Source organism: Ranitomeya imitator, chromosome 1, assembly GCF_032444005.1.
Source record: "Ranitomeya imitator isolate aRanImi1 chromosome 1, aRanImi1.pri, whole genome shotgun sequence".
Classification (NCBI taxonomy): Eukaryota; Metazoa; Chordata; class Amphibia; order Anura; family Dendrobatidae; genus Ranitomeya; species Ranitomeya imitator.
Genome location: NC_091282.1, coordinates 774,522,521 through 774,534,463, shown reverse-complemented (window position 1 = coordinate 774,534,463; position 11,943 = coordinate 774,522,521). Strand labels below are relative to the sequence as shown.

The 11,943-nt window shown below is 44.7% G+C and overlaps 1 protein-coding gene across 1 annotated transcript; it reads left to right on the top strand.

Annotated features, from left to right (window-relative positions):
- Window positions 1–3,626: 3,626 nt before the first annotated feature.
- LOC138645222 (heterogeneous nuclear ribonucleoprotein A3 homolog 2-like) lies at window positions 3,627–4,208 on the top strand. Its single transcript, XM_069734382.1, has one exon. It carries the CDS (start codon window positions 3,627–3,629, stop codon window positions 4,206–4,208), a length of 582 nt encoding a protein of 193 aa, XP_069590483.1.
- Window positions 4,209–11,943: the final 7,735 nt, after the last annotated feature.

Below are 11,943 nucleotides of genomic sequence, written 5' to 3'. Positions count from 1 at the left end.
CCTCTATGTGTCTTCCTGCACCCGTTCCTACGCCTGTCTCATCTACGTATCTTCCTGAGCCCGTTCCTGTGCCAGTTCCTGTGCCCATTCCTATGCCCGTTCCTGCACATTCACCTTTATACGTCTTTCTGCGCCCGTTCTTGTGCCCGTTCCTGCACCCGTCTCCTATATACGTCTTCCTGCACCCGTTCCTACGCCTGTGTCCTCTATACATCTTCCTGAGCCCGTTCCTGCACCAGTTCCTGTGCCTATTCCTATGCCCGTTCCTGCACCCGTCACCTCTATACGTCTATCTGCGCCCGTTCTTGTGCCCGTTCCTACACCCGTTCCTGCACCCATCTCTTCTATACGTCTTGCTGCACCCATTCCTACACCTGTGTCCTCTATAGATCTTCCTGAGCCCGTTCCTGTGCCAGTTCCTGTGCCCATTCCTATGCCCATTCCTGCACCCTCACCTTTATACGTCTTTCTGCGCCCGTTTTTGTGCCCATTCCTACACCCGTTCCTGCACCCGTCTCCTCTATACGTCTTCCTGCACCCGTTCCTACGCCTGTGTCCTCTATACATCTTCCTGAGCCCGTTCCTGTGCCCATTCCTATGCCCGTTACTGCACCCGTCACCTCTATGTGTCTTCCTGCACCCGTTCCTACGCCTGTCTCATCTACGTATCTTCCTGAGCCCGTTCCTGTGCCAGTTCCTGTGCCCATTCCTATGCCCGTTCCTGCACATTCACCTTTATACGTCTTTCTGCGCCCGTTCTTGTGCCCGTTCCTGCACCCGTCTCCTCTATACGTCTTCCTGCACCCGTTCCTACGCCTGTGTCCTCTATACATCTTCCTGAGCCCGTTCCTGTGCCCATTCCTATGCCCGTTACTGCACCCGTCACCTCTATGTGTCTTCCTGCACCCGTTCCTACGCCTGTCTCATCTACGTATCTTCCTGAGCCCGTTCCTGTGCCAGTTCCTGTGCCCATTCCTATGCCCGTTCCTGCACATTCACCTTTATACGTCTTTCTGCGCCCGTTCTTGTGCCCGTTCCTGCACCCGTCTCCTATATACGTCTTCCTGCACCCGTTCCTACGCCTGTGTCCTCTATACATCTTCCTGAGCCCGTTCCTGCACCAGTTCCTGTGCCTATTCCTATGCCCGTTCCTGCGCACGTCTCCTCTATACGTCTTCATTTGTGGAGTCTCCTGACTGCGGCCGCAGAATTCACCAAAAGCTTTTAATAACATTTAGTGAAACGCTTGCGAGGATCTCTGGAGCGGCGATTAATGAACTGCTGCAGCCGATAAACGGGATTTATAAGAGCACAAACCGTAAGAGGCGCCTCTGCCGCCACCGCTTATACACGATGGTCTGGAGCTTCCCTGAAACCCACGATTAAAAGGTCAGTTTCCAAGATCTCAGCTCTCAACTGAATGGAAACATTAGCTTTGTAAAGCTGTCCTGACTTACAACAGCTGAGGGTTTGATGCACTGTATTCTTTCACGCTGCACTGGATCTTTCTGCAGATTTCTTATACTTTGATCCATCATCTTTCTTGGATCTCAGGTGCCTACAGGACAGCGCCCTCTACAGGTGGAGTCCCCCATAGGAAGCTGTAGAGGCTCCAGGTCCCAGAACACAATGCACCGAACCTCAGATCACTTTGACCTCATTTTCTACATATTAATAGAAGATAACACAAATCTTTTTCCTCCGAACACCGTCAGGATCAATAATGGAAGCTTCTGTGCTGGAGAATAATAACACTTGATGAGAGACATAAGGATGGTTGTGGGGGTGGTAGGTGCGGGGGTCTTCTGTGTCGACTATGCTCCCTATACACTAACATGTAACAATAGAAACTGTTCTTATAAAGACTTGGGCGATCGGGGCGGCCGCCATCACAAATGTATCCCAAGTACAAGCTTTGTTGTGTAGAATTACTGTTTACAAAGTTTCGATTGCTTTAGTAAAAGCACGTAAGAAAAAAGTCATTTATGAAGAGTCGTCGCTTGTTCTCACCATTATTGCAGCTACTTGGGTGGAATTAAAGGACAGGCCGCTCGTTATTCACCTTAAAGGGACACATGAGATAAAATACAACATGCAATGCTTTCCACCACATCATCGTCCCCCAGTTCTGCCTCATATTAATGTTCCAAAAGTGAAAAATAGAACGTAAAATGTTCTAGAAGGTGCTAGAGCAAACGCGGTGGCGAGTATGTGCTGGGTGGGATTTACTCTACTTTAGCTCCGTATGAAAATGTCATTGATTTCCTCAATCTATTATAGTAGAGCCCTCCAGAGTTCAGTTCTGGCCTTCACTGAGATACAAGGAGCAGAGAGAGAGAAAGAAACAGCACTGTCCACCAGAGCAGAAGACAGCGACAAAGAAAGGGAAGGAAGAAGAAGGATGAGAAGATGAAGAAAGGGAAGTAGGATAATATAAGGAGAAAAGAAGTAATATGTTGAAGAGAAGAGAGAGAAGAAGAGAGAGAAGAAGTATTAGGATGAGAAGATGAAAAAGGAGGATGAGAAGGTGAAGAAGAAAGAATAGGAAGATAAAAAGATGAAGAAGTAGGAGGATAAGAGAATGATGAAGAAAATCATGATGTTGAGAAGAAAATACAAAAGAAGAAGAAGTAGGAAAATGAGACAAATATGGAAAAGAATGAGAAGTAAATGGATAAAAAGATGATTATGTAGAAGTGGAAGGATGATAAGAAGATAAGAAGCAGATGACAAAAGAGAAATAGGAGGATGAGAATATCAAGGAAACGTATGGGAGAGAATATAAAGTTTCAGGAGATGAGCATGAAAAGAAGATGAATACGTAGGAGATCAGGAAGAGCATAATGAAGAGAAGAGGATGAAAAGAAGCTGAAAGGGAAAGAGGAGGACAAGAAGAAAAAGTAGGTGATCAAGAAAAAGATGGAGAGGTACAACAATTAGAAGAAGATGAAGGAGGACAAGACAACGATGAAGGCAAAGGACCAGTGAGAGGATAAAAAGACAAAAAATTTGGAGTTTTAGGCAAAAATTAAAAAAGTAGTATCTCGTGAGGAAGACAAAGGAGTTGTATGAGCATGAGAAGAAATGAAGAAGTAGGAGGATGGGGAGACGCCGAAGATAAAAGTAGGAGGATGAGAACATGAAGGCGAAAGAGAGTGATGAAGAACAATAGAAGAAAATGAAGATGGAAGAAAATAATGGAATAGAAAAAGTGGAGTCAGGCAACCAGGACGAGGAAGAAGATAAACAAGAAGAAATAGCAAAAAGCAAGAGCAAAGAAAAAAGAAATGTGAGAAGGAAGAAAAAAAGGTGGAAGAATTAAAAGAAAAGGAAAAAGAGAAAGATAAGGTAAAATAAAAGGTGAAATGAAACTGATAATAGGAAAGGAAGAGGGAAGAGAAGATATTACCTTCCTTGGATGAAAGCTCTGCATCTGCTATGGGATATTAGGAGAGTGGAGCCCAGGAAGGTAATGGTGATGTCTGTAATAATGATGAAGGGGATGATGGTGGAGAAGATTATGATGATGATGGTGGTGGTGGTGGTGAATATGGAGATGGTTATGGAGATGGTGGTGATGATTATGGAGATGGTGGTGATGATTATGCAGATGGTGATGACTAATAATGATGAGGGTGATGATGGTGGAGATGATGGTGGTGATTGTGATGATTATGGAGATGGTGGTGATGATGGTGGTGATGATTATGGAGACTGATGGTTTTGGAGATGGTGATGATTATGGAGATAGTGGTGGTGGTGTTAATTATGGAGATGATGATGATGATTATGGAGATGGTGGTGGTGGTAATGATTATGGAGATGGTGGTGATGGTGAGGATTATGGAGATGGACATGGTGGCGATTATGGAGATGGTGGTGATGATTATGGAGATTGTGGTAGTAATGATTATGGAGATGATGGTGATGATTATGGAGATGGTGATGATTATGGAGATGGTGATGATTTTGGAGATGATGGTGGTGATGATGATTATGGAGATCGTGGTGGTGATTATGGAGATGGTGGTGGTGGTGGTGATGATTATGGAGATGATGGTGGTGGTGATGATTATGGAGATGGTGGTGGTGATTATGGAGATGGTGGTGATGATTATGGAGATGATGGTGGTGGTGATGATTATGATATCGATGGTGGTGACAGAATTGGTGATTTCCCGCCATATTACTTGGAAGCTCTTGTGTGAGCACTCAGTAGCAGCTGCTCTGCCTGGTCCGGGCCTCCATTTCTTACATCTGCCTGGTATAACATAGGCCTCCTGTGCAGGGATCATACATGTGGGATCTAGTCTCTGGCCTCACATGTTGCAGGATTTCTATCGACCTGACCAGACACTTATAAGACATGTAGATTTGTGCAGACCCAGGATAGGAACGTCGGTATGAAATATCTCGTATTCATCTACGACTCATTACAATAATTCATCTTAATCCCCCAGTGCGGCCTCCTCTGCTTATCCCGTACTTCTTGTCTCATGCTCCAGTCACATTCAAAGCTGCAGCCACAATTCTACTGATGTCCTGTTAGCTCTCAGGATGCAGGAATTGTGACAGAAGCTCTGGGTGTGATTGGAGAGCGGACACCTCACATCACAATTGTGGATGCAGCTCTCGTGGTGATTGGAGTATAGGACATGATGAGTTACTGAGAGATGAGAGTGATGCATACATAAGGTTGGCGCACTCCATAAAGGGACAGCACCATGAATGCTCCCAGTCTTTTAGGGCAGAGAGCGGACAGTGATTGGAGATGAGATGACAGATGGCTTCTCCGTGTCTCACACGACAGTTAGTTCTCCGTCAGATGTCAGAACGCGGAGCAGACACGGCCGTCCACCATTCATCCACCATTCATCAGTGCCCCAGCTCTTGTATCAGCCGAGGTCTCCGCAATGTAAGAACCATCATCCGTGGATCAGTCAGTGTTACGTACGCCGCTCACCGCGGGATTTTCTCACCATTCATCACAGCGACGATCAGACCATCAGCAATGTTTTAATCTTTGTAGACTGTAATGGATGACGCCTCGATGGAGGGAGATCATGGAGAGACTTGTAGATCAGCGGACGTCTCTGAAGGCACCGCCGATCATTTATTCATCACCATGTCAGCAAAGCCAAGAGAAGAAGAGGAGCTCCGCATCTTGTATGTAGCAGCATGGAGGAATCACATAGAAATCCCCTTCCCCCACAAAGCCATGGTTCCTGGGGGGGGGGGGGGGGGGGCTGAGACCCCAAAAAGCCACAGCATTGCATCTATGTGAATGGGGCCATGCTGCACGGGTAGCTGGGAACAGAGACCCCAGTAACAGAGACCCCATTATCAGCATCCTGCTGCTTTACCCCTTAGTTTCACCAGCGATAGCTTGCAGAGAATGTAATTATGAAGGGCCACCATTGGGCCCCAAAAAGGGATACCAGGCAGTAAGCAAAACCCCGGATACTACAGGGATCCCCAGCCCCTGCACTTTCTGTGGGGTAATGTACCGCTGAAGGACCCTGCTAACCCTGATGTGAGCGGCCCTAATAACAAGATACATCAGATACATTGTAACATTTATAGGATCTCTGAAGAGCCGAAGCAGCGAGAGCAATTGGTTCTGGCTAGAAAGGGTTAAGCGCAAAGACAGAAATATTAAAGGAAATTCACAAGGATGCAGAAATCAATTTACCTTGACTCTGGCAATAAAGCGATGCACTCTCCGAGCCTGCAGGAAACATGTAGCAACATGTGTGATGATTAACGGATCATGCCTAAAATAAAGGAGCAGTGAACAGGAAAATCAGAGCGACTAGATGACATCCAAGTGCTTGCACCTTGGGTCTGGACCTGGCCTGGGACTCTGTAGTTCTGCATCATAGATCGCTTCATGCAATCATAGCATCCTAGAGTGTTAGTGTTGAAAGGGACCTCCAGGGTCCTTGTGCCCAAACACCTTGCTCAATGCAGGATTCACTAAACCATCCCAGATAGATGTCTATCCAGCCTCTGGTTCAAGACTTCCATTGAAGGAGTACTCACCACCTCTCGTGACAGCCTGTTCCACTCATTGATCACCCTCACTGTAAAAACATTTTTTCTAATATCTAATCTCTATCTTCTCCCTTTCAGTTTCACTCCATTGCTTCTCGTGTTTCCATGTGTAAATGAGAATAATGATGATCCTGCTACACTGTGACATCTCTTCAGATATCTGTAGACAGCTATTAAGTTTCCTCTTAGCATTATTTTTTACAAGCTAAACATTCCCAGATCCTTTAACTGCTCCTCGTAGGGCATACTTTGCAGTCTGCTCACCATCCTAGTTGCTCTTCTCTGAACTTGCTCCAGTTTTTCAATGTCTTTCTTAAAATGTGTTGTCCGGAACTGGACATAGTATTCCAGATGCGGCCTGACCAAGGAGGAGTAGAGGGGGATCATTCACATGATCTAGATTTTATGCTTCTCTTAATACATCCTAGAACTGTGCTTGCATTTTTGCTGCTGCATCACACTGTTAACTCATGTGCAGTCTGTGATCTATTAGTATACCCAAGTCTTTTTCACATGTGCTGTTGCTTAGGTCTATTCCTCCCATTCTGTAGATTTTTGTTTTTCTCACCCAGATGTAGAATCTTGCATTTCTCTCTGGTAAATTCCATTCTATTAGTCGTTGCCCATTGCTCAAGCTTATCTAGATCCTTCTGAATCCTTTCTCTCTCTTCTCTAGTGTTGGGTATCCCTTCCTAGCTTAACGTCATCTGCAAATCTGATCAGTTTACCTTCAGTCCCCTTATCTAGATCATTTATAAAAATGTTGAACACAACTGGGGCCAGGAGAGAGCCTTGTGCTACTCCACTTGAAACACTTACAACTGGATGTGCAACCATTTATCACCACTCCCTGAGTACGATCACTGAGACAGTTATGAATCCACCTAACCATAGTCTTGTCAATCCCATACTTGGTCTTTTTTTTAATAAGGATAGTATGAGATACTTTATCAAATGCTTTGCTGAAGTCGAGATATACTATGCCTACCAAATTTCACTGATCCACCCAGTCTGTGATTCCATCATATAAGGAAATTAGGTTAGTCTGGCATGACTTGTTTGCTACAAACCCATGCTGGCTCTGGTTAATTACTGTATTCGTATCCAAGTACTTACATACATGCTGTTTAATAATTTGTTCAAATATATTTCCTGGTATCGAAGTAAAGCTCACTGGCCTGTAATTTCCTGGCTCTGTCTTCTTTTCTTTTTTGAAGATTTTTCCAAAGCGTTTGATACCGTGCCGCACAAGATGAGAATGCGTGGTCTGGGGGAAAATGTGTGTAAATGGGTTAGTAACTGGCTTAGTGATAGAAAGCAGAGGGTGGTTATAAATGGTATAGTCTCTAAATGGGTCGCTGTGACCAGTGGGGTACCGCAGGGGTCGATATTGGGACCTGTTCTCTTCAACATATTCATTAATGATCTGGTAGAAGGTTTACACAGTAAAATATCGATATTTGCAGATGATACAAAATTATGTAAAGCAGTTAATACAAGAGAAGATAGTTTTCTGCTACAGATGGATCTGGATAAGTTGGAAACTTGGGCTGAAAGGTGGCAGATGAGGTTTAACAATGATAAATGTAAGGATATACACATAGGAAGAAGGAATCAATATCACCATTACACACTGAACGGGAAACCACTGGGTAAATCTGACAGGGAGAAGGACTTGGGGATCCTAGTTAATGATAAACTTACCTGGAGCAGCCAGTGCCAGGCAGCAGCTGCCAAGGCAAACAGGATCATGGGGTGCATTAAAAGAGGTCTGGATACACATGATGAGAGCATTATACTGCCTCTGTACAAATCCCTAGTTAGACCGCACATGGAGTACTGTGTCCAGTTTTGGGCACCGGTGCTCAGGAAGGATATAATGGAACTAGAGAGAGTACAAAGGAGGGCAACAAAATTAATAAAGGGGATGGGAGAACTACAATACCCAGATAGATTAGCGAAATTAGGATCATTTAGTCTAGAAAAAAGACGACTGAGGGGCGATCTAATAACCATGTAAGGGAACAATACAAATATCTCGCTGAGGATCTGTTTATACCAAGGAAGGTGACGGGCACAAGGGGGCATTCTTTGCGTCTGGAGGAGAGAAGGTTTTTCCACCAACATAGAAGAAGATTCTTTACTGTTAGGGCAGTGAGAATCTGGAATTGCTTGCCTGAGGAGGTGGTGATGGCGAACTCAGTCGAGGGGTTCAAGAAAGGCCTGGATGTCTTCCTGGAGCAGAACAATATTGTATCATACAATTATTAGGTTCTGTAGAAGGACGTAGATCTGGGGATTTATTATGATGGAATATAGGCTGAACTGGATGGACAAATGTCTTTTTTCGGCCTTACTAACTATGTTACTATGTTACTATGTTACTATGACATTTGCCCTTCTCCAATCTTATGGGACGTCTCCTGTTTTCCATGTTTTTCAAAGATTCTGGCTAGTGGTTCTGCAATTTCCTCTACCAACTCTTTCACTACCCTAGGATGTAATTCATCTGTACAAGGATATTTACATTCATGTAATTTAGCCAAGTGTTCCCTCACCATCTCTCTGTTTATGAAAAGTGTGGATTCTTATATTCCGTGAAAATCAGTTGATATTACAATTGCTTTCTTAGAGAACACAGTTGCAAAATAGGAAATTTAAAGTTTGGCCTTTTCAACATCATTTTCATCCTGTAAAAATCCTATAGCATCTTTGACTTTTCTTTTGCTTTTGACATACCCCCCAAATCTTTTTTTGCTGCTTTTGGTCTCCCTTGCAAGCCTTACTTCATTACTGGCTTAGCTCTTCTAACACTTGCCCTGCATTCCCTGCAGACGGCATGATATGTATACGTAATTACGTTCTGTGTTCATCCATCCTGGTTTCTTCAAATGCTTCCAATTCTTCCTTCTTTTCAAGATTGTTACTGATTGTGCAGTGAGAATATTATTAAGCAAAATCTCCCATCCCTCTTGGACATAGTAACATAGTAACATAGTAACATAGTAACATAGTTAGTAAGGCCGAAAAAAGACATTTGTCCATCCAGTTCAGCCTATATTCCATCATAATAAATCCCCAGATCTACGTCCTTCTACAGAACCTAATAATTGTATGATACAATATTGTTCTGCTCCAGGAAGACATCCAGGCCTCTCTTGAACCCCTCGACTGAGTTCGCCATCACCACCTCCTCAGGCAAGCAATTCCAGATTCTCACTGCCCTAACAGTAAAGAATCCTCTTCTATGTTGGTGGAAAAACCTTCTCTCCTCCAGACGCAAAGAATGCCCCCTTGTGCCCGTCACCTTCCTTGGTATAAACAGATCCTCAGCGAGATATTTGTATTGTCCCCTTATATACTTATACATGGTTATTAGATCGCCCCTCAGTCGTCTTTTTTCTAGACTAAATAATCCTAATTTCGCTAATCTATCTGGGTATTGTAGTTCTCCCATCCCCTTTATTAATTTTGTTGCCCTCCTTTGTACTCTCTCTAGTTCCATTATATCCTTCCTGAGCACCGGTGCCCAAAACTGGACACAGTACTCCATGTGCGGTCTAACTAGGGATTTGTACAGAGGCAGTATAATGCTCTCATCATGTGTATCCAGACCTCTTTTAATGCACCCCATGATCCTGTTTGCCTTGGCAGCTGCTGCCTGGCACTGGCTGCTCCAGGTAAGTTTATCATTAACTAGGATCCCCAAGTCCTTCTCCCTGTCAGATTTACCCAGTGGTTTCCCATTCAGTGTGTAATGGTGATATTGATTCCTTCTTCCCATGTGTATAACCTTACATTTATCATTGTTAAACCTCATCTGCCACCTTTCAGCCCAAGTTTCCAACTTATCCAGATCCATCTGTAGCAGAATACTATCTTCTCTTGTATTAACTGCTTTACATAGTTTTGTATCATCTGCAAATATCGATATTTTACTGTGTAAACCTTCTACCAGATCATTAATGAATATGTTGAAGAGAACAGGTCCCAATACCGACCCCTGCGGTACCCCACTGGTCACAGCGACCCAGTTAGAGACTATACCATTTATAACCACCCTCTGCTTTCTATCACTAAGCCAGTTATTAACCCATTTACACACATTTTCCCCCAGACCAAGCATTCTCATTTTGTGTACCAACCTCTTGTGCGGCACCAACCTCTCATTTCTTTCTTTTAGAACATCCAGCCGTTGAACCTTTCTGAGTCCATTAAAATTTGCCTTTCTGGAGTCCACCCTTAAAGTCTGAGTCCTCAATGGTCTTTCTCCTCTTGCAAGCCATAATTTGAGGATAGCATGATCACTGCCTCCTAAATTCCCAGCCACCTTTACTTCCTCAACCATTTCCTCCCTGTTGGTAAAAATTAGGTCCAAGATTGCAGATCATCTTGATTCCTCTTCTACCTTTTGAAATATAAAGTTGTCAGCAAAAGATAACAGAACTCAAGACCCAGTATTTTTGCCTAAGAGAGTATCCTAACAAATATCTGGATAGTTAACATCTCTTATGATCACTATATCATACTTTTTTGAGAACAGACATCTGATGTAAAAAGAGTTCATCCATATCTTCAGTCTGTCCAGGTGATCTATAGTAAACACCTACAATAGTCCTTTTGTTCTTCTCTCCTTGTATTCTTACCCAGTTTCTACAGAGCTACCAGTCTCTGATGCTTGGATCTCTGTGGAAATATACGTTTTCCTAACATACAGTGCAAGTCCTCATCCTATCTTGTTATTCCTGTTTCTAATAAATAAGTTGTAGCCTTCAAGGTCATGGCCCTGGACTCCTTGTGGTTCTGCATCATGGATCGCTCTAGACCTTGACCAGGACTCCCTGTGTTTCTGCATCAAGGATTGGTTCTTGATCTGTCCCTGGACTTTCTGTGGCTCTGCATCATGGATCAGGTCTTGATCTGTCCTTTGATTTTGCATTATGGATCTTATCTGAACCTAGCCCAGGACTCTCTGTGCCTCTGCATCATGGATTGGTGTGAATCAGGTCCAGGTCCCCATGTGGTTCTGCATCATGGATTGGTGTGAACCAGGTCCAGGTCCCCATGTGGTTCAGCATCATGGATTGGATCTGGACTTGGCTCTGGACTCTCTATGGTTCTGCATCATGGATCAGATGTGGACCTGGCCCAGGACTTTCTGTGGTTCTGCATCATGGATAGGGTTTGGACCTGGTCGGGGACACCCTGTGGTTCTGCATCACAGATTGGGTCTGGACTTAGCCCGAGACTTTCTGAGGTTCCGCATCATGGATCGAGTCTGGACCAGGCCCAAGACTTCCTGTGGTTCTGCATCATGTATCAGGTCTGGACCTGGCCCAGGACTCTCTGTGGTTTTGCATTATGGATCAGATCTGGATTGGCCTGAGACTCCCTGTGATTCTGCATCATGGATCGGGTGTGGACCTGGCCCGGGACTCCCTGTGGTTCTGCATCATGGATCGGGTGTGGACCTGGCCTGGGACTCCCTGTTGTTTTGCATTATGGATCGGTTCTGGACTCGACCCAAGACTTCCGGTGGTTCTGCATCATGGATGGGGTCTGAAAATGGCCCGGGATTCAGTGTGGTTCTGCATCCTAGCTCGGATCTGGATCTGGCACGGGATTCTCTGTGGTTCTGCATCATGGATTGGGTCTGGACCTTGCCTGGGACTATCTGTGGTTCCGCATCATGGCTCAGGTCTGGACCTGGCCCTGGACTCCTGGTTGTTCTGCATCATTAATCAGGTCTGGGCCTGGACTCCCTGTGGTTCTACATTATGGATCGGGTGTGGACCTGGCCCAGGACTCCCTGTGGATCTGCATCATGGATCGTGTCTGGACCTGGCCCGGGACTCTCTGTGGTTCTGCATCGTGGCTCGGGTCTAGACC

Excerpts from the sequence above, each read along its gene's own strand:
- LOC138645222 (XM_069734382.1), top strand. The coding sequence starts at position 3,627 with ATGATGAGGGTGATGATGGTGGAGATGATGGTGGTGATTGTGATGATT.